Consider the following 25,155-nt stretch of genomic DNA (forward strand, 5'->3'; position numbering starts at 1 on the left):
TTGTCCTGCAGCAAAATAACGGCAACAGTTTCGAATAAATCAGAGTTTGTTAGAGGTCAATGCGACCGGAGAGCAGTAACACCCCAGTGATAGATGCCCCTTGTTAAAAATGGCTAAATGAAGCAGAAAGATGTGTGCTATCGTAAATGACTCTTATTATGAAAGTGTTGAACGAGACTAGTGGAGAGGTGCACTTCATGTCAATGAACAGCACGAGACCCGCTTGACACTCTCTAGTCTCTGGGTGCACAAAGTTCTACATGTAGTGATGAGGTTGGGGAGTCTAATCAGCATGGTAACACATTGCCCACCTCATTTAATTTTGCTCTTTGAGAGTGACTGTAGTGTAGTTTTAGTAGTACAATAGTAGTCTTTTTTTTACGGAAGAGGATTAGGGTCAGTGAAGAGAAAAAAAAAGCTGTCAGGATCGGACTAAAGTGACAATTCTGACTTTAAATGGAAAATTCTGACTTTAAATGGACTTTGATCACACAATTCTGACTTTAAATGGAAAACTCTCACTTTAATCTCAGAATTCTGACTTTATTCTCATAGCTCTATGTCCCAAAGTCAGAATTCTCAATTTAAAGTCAAAATTCCGAGATTAAAGTGAGAATTCTCACTTTAAAGTCAGAAAGTGAGTATTCTGAGATTAAGGTCTGAATTTTTACTTTAAAGTCAGGATTCTGAGATTAAAGTGACAATTCTGATTTTAAAGTCAGAATTCTCACTTTAAAGTCAGAATTCTCACTTTAAAGTCAGAATTAATAAAGTGAGAATCCTGCCAACCCTTCAATGGCCCTAATCCTGTAACGTACGTTTTGCCTCAAGCCAGGCAGCTTTCGAAGAGTGACTAGAAGGGCTGTTAACAAAAAAAAATTTGAATCGGAAAATTTGTTTATTTAAAATGCCAGTGCATAAAATTGAATCATTATGACTAACGGAATTAATTGTGTTCAACTTTGGAAGCTCCACTGTACTGTATAATGTCATGTGTCACAGCCCTCATATGCATGAATAGAATGAGGAATAAAATGGGAACATTTACAGAGCGACTGAGAGAAAACAGTTCAGCGCTGCTTTGAAATGAATAAAGAACACCTAAACCAAGACGTTCAATCCATATTTAACTAGTTTTTCAATTTAGGCTTTATTCATATCATTAATATTTAGCTCAGTCAGTCATTAAAGATGCAGAGGTATGATATTGTGACTCCAAAAGTATTTTTTTGAAAAATCTCATTCCATTTTTTTTCATAATGAATGATGCAATTGTTGTCAGTTCCAGGCGGTTGAACCGTACTTTCACCTTCAGGAAGCTCCTCATTGCCCTCAAATGTGAGAAATGTGACCGAAAGGAAATGAGAAAATACTTTTTTTATTATGATCGCCATAACAGTTAAGGAACCCAAAGCTCCTCATTCCCAAACAGCTAAATTAGATCTATTTCAAGTGCTGTATAGCAATTCTGCTGTTATAAAGATGATCATGCTCAGGCATAAGCAGCAGGAGGTGTTTATCTTTGGTATACATTAAGTCTGCCATACTTGTGCTGTTGTAGTAGCCTAAAACGAAAGTTCCAATATTGAACACAATGGTTCGTGATGCTGGTTGTTCTAATTCCAACACAACACATAGGAAATATATTTCTTCCAGGGTCAAACTGTTACCAACAAAAAATCTTTAAGTTAGCAAGTGTAGAGAGAAATTAACCGATGTATAATAAAAACTAAAGTAAAACTTGTCTTTTAAATACAATTGCTGTGATTGGCTGACACAAGATGTGGACTCAACCAGCTAATTACAATAGCGTTCGTTGCTGTCGTTACATCTTCCTCAGTGTAAAAAAACTAGCTTCAAGCCCATCGGACAACGAAGCAGGCTGTAGCTAGCTAAATAGCAGCCACTCCACTAAAATTCACTTGTTATCACCTCCATTGCGGCAAATAAGCTAAGATTCTGACATTTATTGCTATCACGGACGAGTGGGACTTAACAGGAGAAGACCGCTAAACCATGCTAAAGCTATTAAAGCTATCGCTAAATGTAGTCACCAAACACTAAAATAATTGCTTGTGTAGCACTGATATAAAATATGAAGTGTTCGAAATACTGCTTATCCCACACTTGCTTAAAACATTCAAGGTTATATGTCCTTCATGTATTTTCATATAACATATTCCTTTGTCACTTTCCTTCAGCATGAGGTTTTTGTTTGACTTTGTGTCATATTTTTCTAGATAATTTACTTCAAATTGTACCACTTTTGAGGCATTTAACTTAGGAGGTTCCACAATATTCTCTTTAAAACAAGTTTTGTTTTGTTTTGTTAAAATATACTTGACCTTGGATAGTGTGCACTGCAGATGTTGTTGGTGTGTTTTAAGATGGTTTTGTTCCCAAAGTTGAGAAACATGCTTGGTTTCTGGTTTACAGCTGTTAAGCAGATGTTTGCCATAAAACAAAGTGGTGGAGATCAAACTTTGTCTGGCAGTGATAACACTCACAATCTATGGGAAAAAAACATTGTTGAAGTGTTAACTAAACTGCAATTGTGTGACTGAAATATACATTTAAACAGCACTTTTGGGGCAGTTTTGTCTCCGTGTCAAGCATCCCCTCTTTAGCATTTTTTTGTTTGTTCAGGTGTTGGCTGTTGTGTGTCAAGGTCACCTCAACCTGCACACTTTTAATTAATTGATTTAGTTGTCAGACTGTACTTACTCACTCAGGCTTTTTGCAAATTTTGCTATCATACCTGCATATTTTTGAGACACTGAGAGCTCTTTCTCACCCCAATTGCTGCAGCATTAAGCTTGGGAGGTTCAATGCAAACAAGCCAAGGTGGCATAATAAGATGTGTTCTAAGCAGTATGACGGGATCACCGTGTAAAACGACCACTAAGCTCTACAAAGTCCCTTAATCACTCGTTGTCTCTGGGGGTGGCAAAACATGCAAGCTCGACATGAAGTGCTGTCTAAGCCTTGTTATAGCAACATGCGCACATGCTGTACACGCATGCATTGAAATGCTAAATCCTGAACAAAAGCAATTACGGAGAGTGAAGGACAAAGCTGGAAGGACGTATCTTTTCGTTCTCTTGCGAAACAGGACAGATGGTATGGATGTACAAAGAGATTCCATTTGAATGCCAGTGCTGAACAATCGAACAGCTCAAAGGAATACTACAAGTGTCAAGTACACTTGATGCCGAGCACAAAGACAAGAAGAAGACGGAATACACACAAATGAATGCCAAAATACATTGTTTCAGAGGATGCCAGGTGACCTAAGTAGCGTATGGTACACATAGGGCAGAACAGTCCAGAAAAAACTGTAACAACGGGAAATATAAAAAAAAAAAAAACACACACATTTTGATTCTGTGCACAGTTCCTAAGCAAAGCTATCCTGGCTAATTGATGGCAGTTCAAAATTCTGCGATATCTATTAAGCACTGGCACCACTCCAGAGAAGCAACTATACTGCCAACTAAATGCTTCAAGTAAGAAGGAAGACATTCCCTAGAGTCAGCAGCTATTAAAAAATATATTAAAATTGTAGAAGTGCAGATTCAGGGCTAAAGCCAACATTGTCACATATATCTGTTTCGAAAAATCGAACACTCTGTAAAAGTTCTGTAAGAAGCATCCGTTTGAAGTTTGACTAGGTACTTGAATGTTTAGTGTCCGTAAATTGACCCTAAACAAGGTCTCATAAGATATATTAGAGGTTTGCAAGTGAAAAAATGTAAACAGACATGACTGTGCACTGAGGCAGACGTTGAAGCAGATCTTCGAACCGGGAGCACCCGGACTGCATCTGCCAAACGCACAAAATTGAATGTAGTTAATTTTGCATGTTCAGGAAGGAGCATATGTAATTATTTTAACAGGCACAAAGTGATTCATCAAACCTGAGAAGATTTATGATGGATGATTTTGTGTCTTCAACGGCACCACTATGCGTAACTTTTAAAGGCTGAGTTGGAGCCAATCACAAGGAGTCATGCCACCGCACCTAAGACAACACTTCTTTCAATGTGGCTTTTATGGCTTCACTCCAATTATTGGAGTGATTGATTGATTGATTTTTAAATTCAGTAACGTGTTTGTTTGATACACGGACTGAGAGGCCTGTAGAAAGCGCTTGGCAAAAATATGGGCATCTGCCAACGAGAGATTTTAGCAGCTGCTATGAGAGAAATCAGGCCCTAAGTCTTGTGAGTACCACATATTTCCTTACCAATGCAAGACCAATTAAAATATACAGTAGGCTGGTCTTGCTAGTACAAATATAGATATATAAGAAAATGTTGAATACAGGAAAAGTAAAAATAATGGTATTGTTGATCCTCAAATAGCAAGCAAATATGCGAGCGCTGAAACGTTCAGCTGACGACAACAAGAGTTGATTGTTTGGATAATACGGACCATTTTGTAGCAATGCCATGACTTTACTGGAGCACAATTGCTTTCCTGCTCTTTGTTTGTTCTTTTTTTCTAAGCATACATCTATTTTTTGATAGACATCATTGTGTGTTGTGTATGTGCCACTATTTTCCTGTCTGGCCTCTTACGACAAAGAAATACTTACTGTTTATATTCCATTATCCTCGACAAAACATATAAACCCACCAACGTATCATGGTGACATTTTTTACTTTCCAACCAGCATAATTCAAAGTCAGTCATTAAGTTCATTAGCCAAGGTGGCTGACATTTGATTCATTAAAATTCACGCTTCTTTTCAGTACCAAGTGAATTTATTGGCTGTGTGATGTTTTGTTTTGTGATTTGAAGACCAGATCTATCATTGAAGGGAGATAGTTATAAACAGGGCATCATAAAATATTTGTTTATTGGTCGGGTGGCTACATACTTTTAACAGGAATCTCAGATAATTTCATAATGTTAAATAGTAAAGTCAAGTGTTTTCCTTTGATTGTTTGAGGTTATACGAAGACATTGCTGTGTCTGTAAAATGGGATATTGTAAGAGAACATGAAACAAAGTGTCTACCATTAAATTGCCAGCGTGCCCCTGACCACATCAAGCCACCAAATAACCTCTGTGCTCTATTGATTATTCACTCTTGGGCATCTCAATGTGTATCCTTTCTGGATGCATTAGTAGGCTTGAACCTTGCTTTGCTGCTAAAATGTTCAACATGAAGGAACAGGTCAACTTGAAACTGATTTCAAGCTCCAGTCTTATTTCCTGTTTTGATGCCGCCAAGTCCTACCCAGAATTGTTTTTCTTTTAACAGTTAGCCTCTTCCATGCGCTCACAATGGGCTTCTTGTTAATTGGCCTTTCTGACGGTGATGCCCACCCACCGTCGGCCCACTGGGGTTTGATGAATGAGGCGTTCGCTTTACTTGCGTGGAGTGAAGTGGTTGTTTGTTTTCCTGAGCGCACTTTGATGCGCATGACCACTTGAAAGGACCAGGGCGTTTTTGATTGCTGCACTTCAAGTAAAATCTGACATGAAAGTGTGAACTTTATGGCTGCGATTTGTTAGCGTCTTTACTGTGAGTGTGAAGTAGACGACTTCTAAGGCCTTTCTAAAAAAGATGAGAGAAAACCGCAAAGCCCTCTACAACAGAATGGAGTGGTACCAGCAGTAAAAAGTATATTATACTACAATTACGCTGAATGTAAATTGCATATTTAAGTTACCAATAACGATGTAGTGAATTGACTGTCTATTTACATGTAGGCTACAGTATTTTCTGAATGTAATTATAGCACATTTATCAAGAGTTTAAAGTACATCTACTGACCATCTAAAACAAAATAAATGTGGAAAAAAAATGCAAAACTAATAGAAATATGACTCCATCTTTTAGTCATTGATACAGTAAATGCATAATCATAAAATCGAGTTAAAATTAAAAAGATGTACTGTACTGTAAAAAAAAAGCGAGTGTGATATTGACTTGTGTTGAGGTAATTTTTCTGCCACGAGATGGCATAATTGCATTTGTAAGACGTTGGTGACAGATCAGTGCATTTTTCTTTTCATATTAAGAGCTATCTAATCTTTAACATGAAGTAACTTGTGAAATTCTGCACATTTTTAAAAATGTAAAATACAACTTGACCCCAGTCTCCACAAATATATGCATTATCATTAAATTTATTACTGTTAAATTTTGACATGGACGTGTCTGCTGTGTTGCGACTGGAATTCCCCCAGTACAGGCTTTCCAAGTAAGGGGCGGTTATGAATCGTGCGTTAAAAAATGTTGTGCCGTTAAACGAACTTTAAATTAACGCACTAATTTTGACACCCCTAATATATATATATATATATATATATATATATATATATATATATATATATATATATATATATATATATATATGCAAAAACATACCCAAATAATAAGTTAGTAACAGCTGTCTATTGAACATGAAGTCTTTACGCAAAGATATTCTTTTGGGTAAAAGTTGATCCGATGGTGATGGTGGTGATGTGGTGTTATTCAACTCAATTCAACTAAATAATGTGACGTGAAGTGTCTTTTTTTTAACTAGTACTCTTCAGGCCTAGCCTTTGCTTCCTTCTCTTTATTAAGTCCCGCTGCTTCAGTGTTGGCCTCATGGCCTTGTGTTCGTCATTGCTTCAGCCCTCCTGTGTGACTCTTTCATTTTGCCGTAATTTGCTTCTTGTGCTCCACTTTTCTGTGTACACTGTGCACATTTGTTGGCCCGTGCTGCGTCTCAGCCTCTTAATGGATTGATGTAAAGTGCTCTCCCGGCGCTTTGCAGCTGCTTGTTGTCCTTTATTGCTGCTGAAGTTGTGGCCTTGGGATGTTGTTTCTTCGCTTGTCCCACCACGAGGGAATGACTAATGTCCCTGATGAGATGTTTCAATGGCAATAGCCGTAGCAACGGGAAATGTCACCATATGAATTAATATTATTGATCATTTTATTAGTAGGCTTTTCAACAACTGTATGGATATTTCAACCATCCGTTTTCCATACATATATAGCATACATTAGGGCTGCATATGAATCGGTGTTGGCTCGAATTTAGTATTGAATTGGATGCTAAACACGAACACCGAATGAGCGTTTAGATTCGAGTCACATTGTATCACAGCATTGGCACATTCGTCACAGGTAAACCCCACTACATTGGTTCACAAATCACAACATACGAAAGCATTTGGGTGTGGGTATGGGGATATTTATGAACATTAAATTAAACTGTTAAGCATTCACTGAAGCCCAGCTAGAAAGGTTATAAGCCTTTCACACACAGCGGCGTACGAAGGGAGTTTGGGCACCTGCAAGCTAACATGGGTAGCATAGCGCTAGCTAGCAGCGGATGGATTTAAAATGGATACAAAGGGACACGCGGTTCAGAAAATGGATGGATGGATGGATGGATGGATGGCAGAACACCCTGGGTTCTGTCGTTTGACAGCGTACAGCGACGGATCCTGGAGGTTAATGTAAGTTATCTTAAACTAACGGTTGTTGCTGCATGACCGTCTGTATGGTCTGATTGGTAAAAGCTTGTTTGGACCAACATGTGGTGTAAATAAAGCACTATAAACGCACTTCATTTACCATTATGATAAAATAGGGTTTTTCTTTTTTGGGGGGGATTAAGATTTGTTTTTTGGCAAATGTACAATTTGTAACCCATATGAATGATTTGGGATTCGCCGGTCAAACGGTAAATGAACAGCAATTTTTGGGCTACAAGTCCAGGCACTTAATTCACACCAAGGACAATTTAGATTCTTCAAGTAACCTAATAATGTAGCGTTTTTGAAATCAGGGGGGAACTCAAATTACATGCAACAGATTTTTAATAACATTGGGTATGCATGTATTCAGAAAGGGTGTGAATAATTTTGGTGGAATAACTTAACTACTCTTCTTCATGGCTAATGACTCAAGCATCATTTCCAGTGTTCTGTATGACCTTAACATCATAGTTAAATGTCACTTTACTTTGTGAGGTGACAGTTGGTAGGGTGTGTCACAGTGGGCGTTAACACCTCAAAAGGCTGACCTCTAAAACAAAGGGGGTTGGTGTCCTGTTGGCCTCCATCCAAATGCTGTTTGGCTGTGAAAGTGATTCGAGTGTCACCGTGTGAGGCCAAATCACATCATATTTGCTGCTCACTGCTTGATTAGAAATTAATTGAAATATGAAACAGGCCTCCTGGGAATAGAGCGGTAATGGCGAGAGTTGCACATTTGAACGATCTTAAATGTTGACAGTACACATGCAGGCATCCATACTAATGACCACATTTGCTTTAGCAGTAATATCAGGACTGCAGTTCACATATCTGGTTCGACGCCTTGTGTGCAGCCATTAAACTTGCTGGGCTTGATAATAGCAATACCCCTTGAGAACTGCTTGATGTCTTGCTTGCATGTTTGCTATGGACCTACCACCACTTGACTTACTCCGACCATAGCCTACTGTAAATGTATCATTCAGCTGGGGGGAAAAAAAGCTAAAAAATATTTTTATTTGAGCTCAGACGACTAAATGTTACTGTTTTAATGTTTTGTTCCAGATGTTAGAAGCTTAAATATCTGTTTACAAGGAACCTTTTCGAAGAATCTCTACTTTTCTGTGGTAAAAGTTATAATATCCCACGGCAAGGGATGCAATTTTTGAACGGGGGCTATTTTGGTGTGAACATAGCATAAAGTGCTTCTAAATTGTTCAAGTGTGAATGTGTAGTGTAATCCGTTTCCAACTATATCTATTTTTTTATTTATCTCACGGAATTCTGTCCACCGGCACCGTTCTTTGTGTATCTGACGAGTCACGTTAATGTGTGCATGTCAGTGTTTTTGCTATCTGCTTTTTTGCACATCATTTAAAAAAAAAAAAAAACATTCTGGCAGCCCAGCGACTTTTATGTCAGGGAGTTCCGGCAAGAAATTCTAGCCACTTTCACCCCTGGGTATTATCCATTAATTTAGTTATCCGGAATCAGAACAAGTATCTTCATGTAAGATAACGCAATTTGTATTGACTATTTATCGAAATCAGCCATCCGCCATTTGTTGTTAACATACATCTCAAATGTTCTGAGGTTGGAATTGGGACCATCTTCGTGGGATAAATCTGACTTCCCATCTTCCCCGAATGCAGCATTTGGCCTACCAATACGTTTGAAAATTATGTAATAATTGTTTACGTGTAATTTTTATGATTTCTTTAGTTTTCAGGGCATGATTCCCGTTCGGCAAATTTTCCTATAATGCCACGGGTATGTGCATGCGCAAGTTAATGGTGTTATTGGAAGAAATGCTAAGTTTTTAGCATTTAGCTACAAGTACGCGCAAACATATTTGCAAGTACAATTGAGCATACTTGTAAATACATTCAAATGTATTTGCCTTTTAAAAATGTTTACTCCATTGACAAGTCCAAGCTTACGTAAAATACAATTCAAACAACAAAAACACAGATCATGACAGTGTCCAGTCTTGGGATTAATTTACACGTCCAACAATTTTCTATTGGCAATCCTAGTGCATATTTACGTTCACATCTACAAACCAGAAAATTCCTGAAATTCACCTGATACATGTTTTTTCGGTTCCTTTTGACTGTGAGGAAGATGCGCTAAACACTGCTTTTCCATGTTGCTCAGTTGAATAAAAATCACCTCATATAACTCAATTTAATTATACCATAATTTTTATGTCTGCAAATAAATAAAAAATGTATTGTGTATGTGTGAGTTTTATGAGAGAGAATATATTGTGTGTATTACAATCCCCCTGTCAAGACTGAGCCTCTCTATCCATTCAACGTCTCTATTTCTCAAAAGGCAGCATCTTACTAATGCATGTTATTGTGTATGTGACCATGTCCTTGAGTGTGTATTCATGAGCGTGTTCTCAGGATGAGCAGTCCTATCCGTCTTTGTAATGGCGGCTCAGGGTGGCTAACTCTCAGGCCCCTGATCCGTCCTCATTTGCGTGGCATTTTGTTTTTCGGGCCACAAACTTTCCTTCCTGCGAAACCTTTCACCCTGTCCTTTCTCTCCCCCTGCGTTTGCGTCTCCGCTTTCACGCCACTAAAAACAGGATGAGTGAAAATGAGGACAAATTGATACAAATCCCATGGAAAGCAGCCAAAGGGTGAGGAATAAATGGTAAAAGTGTGTGCGTGCGAGTCGACTGTAAGCATAAATCTGCTGATGTAGTGTTTGTGTTGGTTTTGTTCGTGCGTCCATTGCTCATTATGATGCCCACTACGCTGAGACCGAGTGGACTTAGAGGACGCTGCAATGTCACAGCTGTATCAAAAGCGAGAAGCGACTTTAAGTCACAAATAAATAAAAGTGACTGGAATGAACTTGTGGTCCAGGTTACTGCAAAGCGGAGGTCCAATACACACAGAATACCCTGCGGCTTACCACTACAGTCCAGATGACCGTCATCACCGGTTAAAGGCAATTCCTCTTCATAGTTGTTGTTTTTTTTTTGCCTTGAGCTGCACTGCCCATCACAAAGCCAAGTCAATCTAATCATGAAACAAGGTGAGAAGCGAGGGCAGGAGGAAAGGAGGAAGAAAGCAATGGAGGCCGGAAACAGGCTTTTCATGTGTGTGTGTGTGTGTGTGTGTCAAGGGGATTTGCAACATCAATCCGATGAACTTAAAGCACCCTGGCTAGCTCCCAGAGGTGTTTATGGGTCTAAAACCCACCCGGCATCATCCTGTGCTGGCACTCTCAAGCCCGGATGCTCTTTGCCACCGATTTTGGCATGTACGAAAATAAACGCACAAACCTTCACCTCTTCCTTTTGATGCACATCTGCATGCAGGAAACACATTATAACTTCATTCCGCCCTGCGGCGCCTGGGAATAAAGGTCCATTGTGTAGGTGTGCACGAGAATTCTGGTCAGCACAATGCGGCCTCACTTGAGCTGTCGGACTGCTGAGCACCGCAGGTGCGGTGCATCTCAATTTGCTCCGGGGGGGATCAAATTCCAACACCTTGCAAATCTGACGGAGCAGCACAGGTGCGGACACACACTGAATACACTCACCGGAAACAATGAGACACCCTTAGACAATGGTGCAACGATTTATCGATTAATCAACTGCTATCCGGTTGTTTAGCCTAAAATGTTCCAACTTTTTGGAATTTAAACCACTCAGAAGTAAATGATTAATAATGTTTATATGCGATATGCGCCGATGTTTACTAAGTGCCGAGATTGTTGTGAAAAAGACTTCTTGTTGTCTTTTATATAAAACATGACATCTTGTAAGATTTGTTTTAATTGATGCCTGTTGACGTATTTCTCACGCTGACCTGTTTCAGGACAAATCCACTCTTAAGACCATCATGATTCTTGCTGAGCAGCAAAAATGATAGTATTATATATAAATTTGCAACATTATACATTATGCATCATCAAATACACCTTTTTCAAACCAGTGAACATCTGTTCAATGTAACAATTTTGATTAACTTTGCTTGTTTTGTAGCTACTCATGTATAGTAAATAAAATGCATATTATACTAGAAAAATTGTGGTACGACAACTACTACTATTATAAACCGGACGTGGGCCGTGTATTTAGTAATTAAAAAAACACAGCAATATTGCGATATTAAAATTGCCACAATATCGTCGTCACAATATTAAAAGCAGCACATCTGTTAAAAAGGCAAGGTTATAGTCCATTTGTGCAGTTCTAGCACCCTTTGGTGGCTAGTTTAATTTGTGCAGTTTAATTGTATTTATTTTCTTTTGGCCACTGCGACAGCATGTACAAAAATAATATTTTTTTTTTCCCAATATGTGACTTTATTATATTTTTTTTACAATATCGAGAGTTTTTATATAGTATAGTGAGTGTTTTTTTTTTAAATATCGGCAACCTCCCCACAATATTGTGATAATTATCGTATCGTGAGGTTCATATTGTGATATTTATCGTATTGTGATATTTGGATATCGTTACATCCCTAGTTTTTAGTATCTGGGCCTTCTTACCTGATTTAATGCACCTCCAATATTCATCTAATATCATGCCTAAAACATAAAACATTGAAGTAAAATACATGGTAGGTTTTTACCAGATATACTGATTATTAAATATAATAATGTGTGCAGATCACTACAGACATATTTTGCTATAGTCAAAGATGGCTGACCAAATAATGAAGACATGCCAATATCATCGATTAGCACTGTGGCCTGTGAGAATTAATTTGAAATTCAGTTGGGTAAAGGAACAGTCCTATTGCTAAGTAACATCGGCCAACACTACTGATTCTGAAGGCCTTGGGTAGATTATATTGGAAATGATGAAACCTGAATGGACAAAAAAATATCTAACATCACATGAAGTGGAATCAGTTGCAAATGAGGGATTAAAATCGATATTCTATTAGTTTTGGATACATTTATTTGGTATCAACCAAGAATTTCAATGTACTCTGCTGATTTTCGATGGTCGCCATTCCATGGATGAGCTGATTGTCCTTGCTCAAGTTGAATGTCATCGTTTTATATCATTTTGCTTTCTTGACACATTGTGACATATGAATAAATTACACCACTGTCGTCTCCTTTAGGATGACGGTCCAGCCAAGTGGGAAGCTTCACTAATGATCATAGCTTCATCACAAACTATGGATGGATGTTATTAATCTTTCATTCGTTGCCGTCCAAAGTCAAAGTCCAAAGTCCTTAAAGGGCTGGAGAAAGTGGAAGTGCAGAGGTTACGATAGGACAACCTCCACCCTAATTACCCTCATCACTCACTCGTGCTCATAATTTATCTCATCCTCGTTTGGAAATGAAAAACGTCATCATTAATAACATATTAAAACTGCAGAGGAGTTTTGCTATAGTAAGACTGATTCTTGGTGATTTTTATTATTTTCCTCATTTTGATAGGTTCAAGTCTTTCATCAGTAAATTATCATTTGTTTGCCCGCATTTATCCAGCTCCATTAAAAACTGATCAACACTTGTGTTCACGTTGCGACCTGAAACACTGGTGAGCACGAATGCGCCAATGAATCGGGACCATTTGACCATTTATGAAACCCTTTCCCTAACATATCCCAGCAACTTCATTAGGCATTGCAGCTCTAATAACATACAATATGGAATTAACTATATTTGCTCAAACGTATCCTCTGTTGTAGACACACTTCATTCACTGCTATGTTATATATATATTTTTTTAAAGAAAGGTACATTTAATCGTTCTGATAAGTACAGAAGAAAATAAGTGAAACTTTTTTGAGAAACCTTTAGTGCTTGGACTGACGAAAATAAAAAGTTAGGTTCGCTAATGTGACCTGACAGTTGAGGGCACCCTTCATGTTCCATTTTTTAGTGTTTTATTTATTTATTTATATTAGGAATATGAAATCTAATTACTCTTAAGTACAAGTAGAAGTAAAAAGTGAAGACAAGCGTAGAACATACTGTTTTTATACGTAGAGAGCAAAAATAAAAAGTCATCAGAAAAATACATGTAAGTAGATAAAACAGAACAAAATCTACTCAACTGTAATGAACTTTGTTACTTCCCACTACCACTTTTAGCAACTGTTTTATTTTAGTCTTTTTTTTTTTTTTTTACTACTTGTGACTTCTTGCCATAGATCAATAGCTCATCACAAGGCTCATTAGTAGACAAGATGGATTTAATGATGTAAGGAAATGAGGAGTTGGTTAAAAATGGGCAGTAAAGCACGAATCCAATTGTTCGCTGTAAGGAAGTACAGCAGATGGATTATTTGTTATTTCTGGAACAAATCATCACACATAACATAATGAGTGAGCGGCTTTATGTCCATCTTCATGCCCATGTCAAAAGAACGGAGAGTGGATGGAAAATTGCCTGCGGCTTTAGTTGATTCCATGTGAAACATTGTTGTGATGCCGTCAAATTCTGTCTGAATTTAACAATTGCTTGTTATCAAATCTCTGTGGAGTGTTTGCCTACCCATCAAGTGTGAAATTAAACAACAAAGTAAATATTGCCTTGAGTTGCATTTTTGTTGACTTCTGGGATTTGCCTCGCATTCTTTTGATCAGATTTAATTTTGTTTCCTGTTGTCTGGAGTTTGCTTTCTCCTCTGTCTCTTGTTTGTGCTCCACCTGGTCTCATCATTCCTGCTCAACTTAGCCAATCAGCTTGTTGTGTCTTGGCTAGTTGTGCCTCATTGTTTATCAGGCTTGGCTTGGCTAATTCTTTATCCTTTGTATATTGAACCAAGTTTGTCAGAGACCTTTAAGAAGACCTTATAAAAGTACTTGCACTCAATGTGATTTTAGACATTTTCTTAGTTGACGTTTTACTCACTATAAAAGCGGCAGCATTTTAGCTCAGACAATTTGATTGCATTCTTGAAGTCTGTAATGAGTGTGGAGTTAAACATGTATCCAGTCTTACACTTCCTCATTTTGCATTGTTTTCTAGTTAAAGATAATCAATTTTCTTACAAGCTCAAGTCCCGTGCGTGTTCACCGTCTAAAGTATGCTAAAGTGCTTCCATTAATCACAAACTGCACCCTAGAGGGATATTCAATTCTACATCAGAGAATGCCAGAATCAGACAAAAAAGCTTGGGTGTAAAAACAGGAAAAGATAGCAACGTTACAATAACAGTTCCTCCTTTTGCTTTGTTTTTCAGCATCCACCCACTTCTGTTTTACTCAAGCAGTGACTCATTTGTCATCCAGCAGCTGAGGAGAAACATTCACACTGACCTCCCCTCTACTGCTAATGAGACAGAACCAATGCGGATTCACTAAGTCAAGCAATATTTGTCAAAATCATTGTATTTTTTATTTTTATTTTTTACCGTTATGTGACTTCCCCAGATGCTTCATTTGATGTATTTTACCCTGGATATGCTGTCAAAGCTGATTTATTTTGAATCTAAATTATGAGGCCAAGAATAGCCATATATATATATATATATATATATATATATAGTGTTTGTGGAATATGAGTTAAGCAGGAAAATCCACCCGTTTTTATCCATCTCGGGGGGCGGCCATTTTGTCACTTGACGTCTTATTTGTCCGGGGCTTATGACCAATCACGGCTCACCTGTTTTTTTAGTTTGGTCATGTGACATTCGCAAGCTGAACTGTGATTGGTCGTTATCTGAGCCCTGAGCAACTGTGATGAGTGCAACGTGACAAAATGGCCGCCCCCCCAGAGATGGATAAAAATGGGTGGAATTTGCTGCTTAACTCAATATTAATCAGATTACCCGGTTTACACTGCATAGAAAGTATTATTGTAAAAATAATGTTTTGGGTTAAGGCCTTAAATTTTAAAATTCTCCAAAACTTGCTTTGATATGCTGGCAGCCATTTCAGTGTATACCCAACCTCTCGCCCATGAACTGTGATGGGTTCCAGCACCCCTGTAACCCGATAATGATGTTAAGTAGAGAAAATGAATGAATAAATTGCTTGATTTGAACAAAAACAAAGACAGTCATTAATGAAGGATACACTCAATTTAACTTCTAAATCAAAAGACAACGTGCCGAGTGAACACAATTCGTATCAAACAGGATTACCACAGTGGGAATTTATAAAGAAAACAATACATCACGGCCATTTTTTTCCACTTCAATGATCAAATGTTAATTCAAATTTGCATATCAGTGGTGACTGCTCAGCCGCCTCACTGATTATCCGGGATCATCTGGGGACGAAAATGTAATACCGAAGCAATCAGTCTTGTAGATGTTGATATTTTACAGGTGAAATTGAATATGTGACCTGCTGATGGTGCTACAGGGAGGGAAAATCAGGGGATCATTGGAGCAATTACAATTAATCCAGGGAGGAGCGTGAACCCCTCTATGAAGTGACGCGATATTCCATCAAATAGACGTTGAGACTTTTGCAAAAAATAATAAAAGACAGTCGCTTAGTGACAGGGCCAAGTGGGACATCAGTGTGTACCAAACTTAATGATATATTAGATATTTGGCTGGCTAATTGGTCCAAGTGGTCGTACATCAATGCAGATTAGATAGAGGCCATTACATTTGCATGGTCATCATGTAAACATCCATCCATCTATCCAGTAGTTTGTCCTCATCAGGGTCACGGGTGAGTAGCTAGCGTAGCTAGCTGACATTGTGCAATTAAAGCAAAAGTATAAACACAACAAGTGATACTGTTAATATCTATTTTAAAATATGATAATAATCTCTGCGTGATATTTGATTTATGTCGGATCTTTCATACAACACAGATTTTTCTCATGATGAATGATTTGGGATTTGGAACGATTTTCGACGAGAGCTTCCTTCGGGCCATGTTTGAATGAATACGTTGCTCAAATCCAATTCCAGCTCTGTTGATTGAACATAAAAAGCACTTTGAAAGAGGCCGCCGCACCTGATAGGGCATTGATGAGTCTTCACTGGTCTTTGTGGACGACGCTCCCGTCGACAGTGCATTCCTGTTCTGATACCGACGAGGGAGGGCCGAGCCAGGGCAGCTGGGCCCGACGAGAAGAATCGAGGCTTGTGAGGAACCTGGCGGAGACACGGAGGCTAATTGGAGCGTGCCGATATCCGCCATCTTGGCTGGTCAACTAAATAGCCGCTTTGACTGCGGTGAATAGGCCTATAAAGTATTATGGAAGGGATGATAAGCTTCATTGGGGCTTTGGCTAGTGTTGCTTTTGGCTTCCTGGAACGCCGGATCAGCACCTGGGATTCCAGATGTCTCGGGCGGAATCGGCGGTGGGATCTCTCAAGCGACATTAGGACTCACGGTGACATTCATCCTTCTTCAGGCTGGCATAGCTGAGACGGCTTTGTCGTGCCAACTTCCTATCGACCCGCATATATCAGTCCTCCTGGATGTTGGGACAAAGCAAGGGCAGATGAGAGATTTTGGGCAGGACAACTAAGAACTTTAGTAAAGTTACAACTAATTGTGGGAATGTTATTGTGATTCCCCCCCCCCCCCCCACACTTTTTTTGACGTGCAACAACTCCCATATAATAATTCCGATTTACACAGTTCAAATTTCAACGGAGTATATATCGTTTGATTTAACATTACTTACAGTATTCGCACAATTTAAAGTTAAATATCAAATTTTCCCAATTCATTTTCAATGAAATGTTTCCTGCTCAGTGGTGCATGTTGGTAAAGTACATTGTCCAATAATCAGGAGGTCGCGGGTTCAAATCCCACCTTCAACTGTACATTGCAAATCTATCCATGGCCATTATGCTAAAAGTGATATACATGGATAACAACTGAATACCATATCAAGAAATGCATTCTAATTTCACTGAAATGATTACATTCATGCTAGCTGTCAGCATCAGATGACACTTTTCAAAATTATTATGCTATTAGCCATGATTTCAAACAAGTCAAATAAGCTCAGTAGTTAGAGCAATTGCCATCCACCATGGAGTACCTGGGTTCAAACCCCGCTTGGACCACATTTTAGTACTTAAGTAATTTATCTTTCAATTTACTTTATGAGCACATGCATTCAAATCTTAGCATTCAGCTAATAGCATTCAGCTTTTCAGCATTCCCACGCAATTTCTGAAGAAATTGTAGTCTAGTATGCTAATATTCTTTTTTCTGTATACATTTAATTATGTAGATGACTTACTAACCACTTAGTTTTGTGTGGAAGATGTGGCTTGTCAAAAAAAAAAAAAATCCTCTTGATTTTAAATAGCATCTGACATAATTATCCAAGGCACTTGACACATGTTAAGTACATGACTTTGTCTTGTTTAATCAGCAGCTGCATTCATCACTTGTCCCATTTTACTCACACAAAGACAATTCTACCAGACTAATTATGGAACGTCCTACACTTAAATGACTTCACCAAAGTATTAACTTCAGCTGTTTCGCGACCAAAAATCACCACATTTATTTGGACAAACAGATGGCTCTGAATTATCACAGAGAATCAGAGGTGGGCATTCCGGCAATATTGACGTTGACAGACTGATGATTGACGGCTTGTGCCCATGAAATTTACTGTTGGTCCTAACATAATGTCTGTTATTTAGCAATGATGGACGGAAGAGTGTCTCGACGGTTGACGAATGCCAACGGACGCTCAAATTCATTGACGCACCCACCTCTGCAGAGAATAGATTGTGTATACAGTACTTAGTTACTATTTGGTGATGATGCTACAAAGATCAGCCTAAAATGCATCCATCCATGAAAATACGTACAATGAGTACAAATCTATTTTTAATGTGACATTCGCGCTGTGCTACCAAGCTAACAGGAACAGTTTCACTTACTCATCTTCTTTGCTTCGCTGAGCTCGTCTGCATCCACAATGTCGATTAACTTCCCTCCTGAACGCTTCTTGAACAATTTTTTTTCGCGTTGACTCCTGTTTGGAGAGACCTGTTAATGAATTTACTAAACTATCGCACAGTACCTGGCTGTATTACTTGTTTCACCGCTCAAAGCACAAACACCCCGCCGACACAAGCAGGCTGTCTTTGGAGGTATGCTAGGCTAACAATCTCTTAAAGAACCTGCAAGCTACACTCCATGTGACAAGAATATTAAAGTGAGCATGGAAATAGTTGATTCTCAAGTCTAAAGCTGTGATGTACCATTATATGATAACACTAACAACCAGTGCTATGACATCTTCTCGTCTGACCTTTACCAGTGATCTTTACAAGCCCCAAATGTGTCTCCTTGAAGAAAGTCACGTGCCTCCTGGTGGCTAATATGCCCAAAGACGCTAAAAAGACACATTCCTTAATGGACAAAGTGTGAGTGAATGTTGTGAAAATACACTTCAGCATTACTGATTCATCAAAGTGTGAGTGCGGATGGTAACAGTGGAAAATGTCATTTAGTGAAGGAAGACTAATAGAAAAGCCCAAACACACACTGACTGGCGCCTGTATTGCTTTCTCAGGCAACCACAATGAAGTCAAGGTAAAGAAGAGATTGATTCTGTGGAGCCGAACAGAGATGGGTTGTACATCGGGCTGGATCAGCACCCCCACCTTCCTCTTCGTGCCCCCCCCCCCCCCCCCGCCCCAGCAGCCAGCCAAACAGCAGTGTGATTAATGACACCCCTTCCATTACCCTCTGCGTATAGACGGGACGTCAGGTTGAAGGTTGATGGAAAACATCACAGTGTGTGGTATTATGCACCATCATACGCATTAGGGTTTCGACCTCACAAAGCGCCCCCCTTCCGTTTCCCCTCGGTCTCTTTTTTTCCCCCCAGATGCCTCGCGGCATTTATATCCTTCAGGTATCCTTCCACCACTATGATTTGTTGCTGCATTGCCTGCACAAGACTTCCTGGGGAAAATGTTTACTGCTGTTGACTCTGATGGACTTATATATATATATATATATATATATATATATATATATATATATATATATATATATATATATATATATATATATATATATATATATATATATATATATATATATATATATATATATACATAAACAAATTTTTCCTAGTATCCCCCCCCTTCCCCACATGTACCCATCATTTATCATGGAAAACACATGTTTAATCTTTATCAGTATTGTTTGAATTTTGTAGGGGGGTAAAAAAATATATCCCCCAAATAAAGAGATTCACTTCTTCAACTACTGAAATTAATTGTTTCCCATAATATTATAATCTACTGATATGAAGCTGTATAAAATATTAAGGCTGTTTTGATTGACATTGTCAGCTAAGTTTCAGTATCCTGTTTGATAATGCTTTTATTATTGTAGATGTAAGCTTGCTATGGTGTGAAACTGCACTACATCATACAAATGTTTAGACGTCAACCTAAAAATTTACTTTACAATAATAAATTGCATGTGCCCCTACTAATCTGTTTACTATGACATTCTGATCAACAGTGCATTTGTGGAATATGAATTCAGCAGCAAAATACCCATTTTTATCCATCTCAAGGGCGGCCATTTTGCTACTTGCTGTTGACTGAAAAGATGCTCAAGGCTTGACCAATCACGGCTCACCTTTTTTCTGAGTTTTGGTTATATTGCTGCATTCGAGGATGGTCGAAAGTCGGATTTATCCCAGTTGATTTTTCCCAGTTCCAACCTGACAAAGTAACCAACCAAAATGGCGGATAATTATAAATTGTTTTTTAGTTTGGTCCTCAAAAGTCATTTTGACCTCCAGCAAAATTACCTTCTCGCAATTTTGCTTCATTTATTGTTTTTATCTTATTTCATAAGCAGTCCATAAAGTTCAGTAGTTCACCGTATAATTTCATGCAGTGAGATAGCGGTATACTGTTGTTGTGTTACGTGAAGTTATGTTGAATATTTATGAATGAAGAAAGCTATCCAGCTTTATACTTGAGTAAATTGTATTTTAACATTCACGGTCTGTGTTTCCAAAGGGGTCGCCATTGTAGAGTAACGTCACATGGTAGTCGTCGGTAAAGTCGGGATACTTTTATTTTCCGACTTCGCAAGTGGGATTTCCGAGTTCAAGGGGGCGCACCCGTACACACTTCCTGGTTTGAACTCGGAAAAGTCCGACTTCCGACCATCCTCAAATGCAGCATATGACATTCACAAGCTGAGCCGTGATTGGTTGTTGATCAACTCTGATGTCATTTTCAGTTGACAGCAAGGGGCAAAATGGTTAATAAAAACGGGTAGATTTTGCCGCTTTATTCCTAAAATACAGGAGCCGTATTGAGAAAATTATATTATTGCGATTGTAGTTTAAAAGGGTGTACTGCAACATAGTGAACTCTTATGGAGCCAAAACGTGAGAAACACCATCTCAGTTATACTCAGAATTAACTGAACTTTTTATCTCTGTGACTATTGGTCAAAACTTCAAATACAAAATTGTCTGTACAGTATATCCCTAACCCATAGTAAGTTATAATTCTTATTCTATTGTAATCGGTGTTGGGTTACATTAGACTTGTGTATCAAATGAAGCGTGTCCAAAATTGTCAACATGAATGTGTTAAACACTCATCACAAGTACATAGTGTCTGAAGCAGCTTTTAATTTATGCACAGCAACACAATCAGACATGTAAAAAGAGTTAGTTGCAACGGAACCACTGAATAACCTAATATTTGGTTATGAACGAAAATGTCTCTTCTTGATGACAACGTTACACGGGCAGCTCTCCAGTTGGCAAGAATTGTGTTTGCTACACTGCATCTGTACAGTAAATACCATGAACATCCTGCTCCCACAAATACAAAGACAACAACAAAAAAAGCCAACACTGTTATCTTTAACATTTTTTTTTTCTTACAAAAAATACAAAAAGTACTGCGACTGAATTGGTGCAGGCTGATGTGAAAACTGCGTTACTTTTCAGAATACCGGTACACAAAGAAATTCTATTAACACATGAAAAAAATACAAAACAAATTATACGTAATCAATTAAATCACTTGTTGCATGAGAGTCTTTAACAGAAAAAAATGACTTGACTTAAAATATCTACATCTTGATTTTTGCGAGTCAACTTTAAAAGAAGAAAACAAATGGAATGCGGTCATGCAAACTGAGATGTCAGATGTGTCATGCAAAGCGGATTTCATGTGCCTCATTAAAAATGCAGCACTCTTCATATGGAGCCACAGGAAAGTTCAAATAAAATTCCCCTTCCGTGTTTGTCCAGTTGGTCAGTGGGAGACCCAGTCGTCCATTTCCCCGAACGGGAACTGAGCCTTCTGAGCGTACCGCAAGGCACCTGAGAGTGGGCCGCTCCCTCTGTTGGCACGGCGACGGACGCGTTGACGTTTTCGCTGCCAGAGTCTCAGAGCGGACGGAGCTGCCCGACGCGTGGTTTCACGAATCTCAATATATACGCAACACAAAAATCATTCAGTCAGGATGGGAGGGCAGGAATTTGGCATCTTCTTTGTTTAATAGTCATCGTAGGTGTTGAGGTCGGTGAAGTATGCGTTGGTGTAGGTCTTGCCGGCCAGCTGTGGGTTGAAGTACTTTTGCCGTTCCTCCAGAATCAGATTGTTTTTGTTGAAGGCCTGCATGAGGAAACATTCACGGGAACAGTCAGTATGATCTCATTTTCTTCATACTGATGAAATCATTATTCAACTTATATAATGGGAAGGTGCATCATGGGCTGCACTGAAAAGACGAAAGTAGTAAATAAAAAAACTTGAATTTGCGTTTTAGGATAGGAATATTAAAATTAATTTAAATTATAGGCGTCAGGCGATACATTTTTTAAAATCATAATTAATTACATGACTTCAATAGTTAACTCACAATTAATCACAAATGTTATCTGTTCTAAACGTCTAATAAAATATTTCATTATATATTTAAGTTTTCATACTCTTGCTAACATCAAAGTGGAAAAAATGTTTAGTAGAAATATGGCTGCATCTTTTAGTCATTGATACAGTACTTTCATAATAATTCATAAAATGTATTTAAAATTTTAAAAATGACTGTATTGTAAAAAACAAAAAACAAGTGTGATATTGATTTGTCGAGGTCATTCTTCTACCACTAGATGGCATAATTGCATTTGTAAGACATTGGTGAGCTCAGTGCATTTTCTTTTCATATTAAGAACTATCTAATCTTTACCATGAAGTAACTTTTGTAAAAATTGTAAAATACAACTTGACCCCAGTCGCCACAAATATATGCATTATTATTAAATTTATTACTGCAAAATTTTGACGTGGATGTGTCTTCTGCGTTACGACTGGAATTCCCCCAGCACAGGTTTTCCAAGTTAATGGGTGGTCATTAATTGCGAGTAAATTTTTTTGGGTGCCGTTAAAGGAATTTAAAAATAACTTGCTAATTTTGACACCCCTAATTTAAATACACTAAAATTTTATTCTTATGGATTTTTACATTACGTACCAAAAAATTGCAATTTTTATGTTCATTATGTTTTTCATGTATGTTTTTCATTTATTATATTGTGTTTTTTTGTTTATTTCATTCATGTTTTTTTGCTTCATTTAATTTTATGTTTTAAGGCTGCAAAATTGCACAAAAAAATATCAGTGAAACAGCGAGGCCGTGAAAGGTAACACTGTACATCGTATAACGGCAATTTAGTTTTACCCTCAAGCAAGTCTTGTTATAGTTAACCCAATCCAGTAAAATTACAACGGTTTTTGGTATTTTGCCTTTTTTCCTCAAAGGTTCATCAAAGGTTTTCATGGTATGTCAACCTTTTTATCATTAATATTACATTATTTGTGTGTTACATTTTATGTCTATGTTATTATTAAAATATTGAAACAAAATATTTTTTATTAAATTGCCATCAATTTTCAAGTTTTAGGTAATGACTACGCGTAATAGTGCAACTCTATTTTTAGAAAAATGCTTTCTCACAATAAGATTTTATTCTTGTTCTTTTTCCTTTTTTCTTATTTTTTTTCTCATGAAACCACATTTTTTTATTGTTCAACTTATTTCTTGTAATATGACTTTTTAATGGTAAACATTTCTCTTAACAGTGTTATGTTATATCTAAAATGTAATCTATCGGTAGTCACATTGCAAGTCTTATGACTACAACCCCCCCCCCCCCCCCCCCTATTGTCATTATTTGAACTTTGACCTTGTAAAATTGTGACTCTGTCTTTGTTGTAATAAGAGTTGTTTTTTTTGGGTAATGCAACTTTAATCTCATGTTATTCCATTATCCTTCTCTTTTTGTCTTTGTTCTTTTCATTGTGGCCCTAAAAAAATAGTCAAGCAACTGAAAGGCATGAAATGAAACATCCATTTGGAGAGAAAAAAGAAAAAGAAGCAATGTGAGGTCATTGGGAACGAGGTTGAAAAGAAGGCAAGGCCACCGTGTGGTTTACTGTGCATTGGTCTCTGTCATCTCTAACAACCAGCATCAGCCGTTTCCATCGCCTTTTGGTACTTTGAAAAGAATGTAAACAATTAAGGAGAGCCATGGGGCTGTCCTCTTTGTGACCTTTGTAAACAGAATCAGCTTTGGAGCTCTAAGTACAACATCAGCAATTTGATGAGTTGTTCATATTGTATGTGCTGGAGTATGTGCTGAGGGGCTGCGTAATTGAACGCTTGATGATGCTGCATATAGACCGACATTGATAGGGAACGAAGGCACTGAACGAAAAAAAGAAAAAAAAATCTTATTTATTTGGCTTCATTGCTATTATGTGATTTGTACTCAAAGGAATGTAATCAACACGTTGTTGGCCCCCAGGGACACTTGTACCGCATCCCTGCAACCGAGGCCCCTTGGCGGCTCCTTCACATCTGTGCTCGAGTGCTAATGAGCATTGTCTCACCTAGAAAGTGCTGACTGAAAGATTGTCTGATTCCAAAGAATCAAGCTTTCACAGTAATGTGTTGGAAAATGTAGCGTGTAAATGATGCAATTGCGGACCTAAGTGGACTGTTTGAATGCACTCAACATTAGCACACCGTCATAGTTGAAAAAAGAAGGACTAAAAATGCAGTATTCAAGGAAACTAATGTCAAATTGGATCAGTTAAAACGAGGACAATTTGAATAGCTCGATAGGACTAGTGTTGCAATGATTGGGCTATTAATTTTTGTGGCCTTAGATTGAAAGCTTTTACATTTAGCAATGTAGAGTTTACAAAATCTTCACATCCCTGCTCAAATGCCAGGTTTTTGTGATATTGAAAAATAATACCAAATCAGAGGCCTTAACATGTTTTGGCTTTTCAGCAGAAGCCTAAAACTTGACCACAGTTAATCTTTTTGATAGGGATGAGAGAGTACCGATACCAGGTATCAGTATTGGGCTGATTGCCGGCCTTATTCCAAGATCTCGGTACTTGCAATGGCGACCAATACCAGTATAGGCTGCCCTCTTGTGGCTGTTTTATAATCGAGAACTAAAGGCATACATGTCTGACAGATGCCCATTGATTTAAGATGCAATTCCTCTTAAGTTAAGTTTGATACCACTTTTTTTCAGACCGATACCAGTACAAATCCTCAACTCTTGAGTAGTCTCCGATACTGATACCAAGTACTGTATTACCTTTGATAACTAAAATATCCACAGAAAAGCAAAAGATGACAGATAATTATTTTTTAGTTAGTAGCAATTTTCCATTTTTCTGATTTCTAGTTCCTGATCATAAAACAGTC

The 25,155-nt window shown here is 38.0% G+C and overlaps 1 protein-coding gene and 1 long non-coding RNA gene across 4 annotated transcripts in view; both read right to left on the minus strand.

Annotated features, from left to right (window-relative positions):
- Window positions 1-15,673: 15,673 nt before the first annotated feature.
- LOC147155634 (uncharacterized) lies at window positions 15,674-18,618 on the minus strand. Its single transcript, XR_015092197.1, has 3 exons — window positions 18,309-18,618; window positions 16,725-16,873; window positions 15,674-16,547 (listed from the first exon to the last, which is right to left on the minus strand). It is a non-coding gene; the product is annotated as an uncharacterized LOC147155634 (long non-coding RNA).
- Window positions 18,619-21,026: 2,408 nt separating this feature from the next.
- sema5a (sema domain, seven thrombospondin repeats (type 1 and type 1-like), transmembrane domain (TM) and short cytoplasmic domain, (semaphorin) 5A) overlaps window positions 21,027-25,155 on the minus strand; it is a 146,504-nt gene continuing 142,375 nt past the window's right edge. For all 3 annotated transcript variants that reach the window (XR_015092160.1, XR_015092159.1, XM_086066381.1), the window contains one exon: window positions 21,027-22,043. Coding sequence is in view for 1 of the 3 variants with exons in the window: in XM_086066381.1 (XP_085922507.1) it covers window positions 21,924-22,043 (120 nt within the window). In the remaining 2 variants the exon portion in view is untranslated. The remainder of the gene's footprint in view (window positions 22,044-25,155) is intronic.

The sequence above is a fragment of the Leptonotus elevatus genome, chromosome 21 (genome assembly GCF_054856555.1).
Source record: "Leptonotus elevatus isolate MCC_2025b chromosome 21, RoL_Lele_1.0, whole genome shotgun sequence".
In the NCBI taxonomy this organism is placed as follows: Eukaryota; Metazoa; Chordata; class Actinopteri; order Syngnathiformes; family Syngnathidae; genus Leptonotus; species Leptonotus elevatus.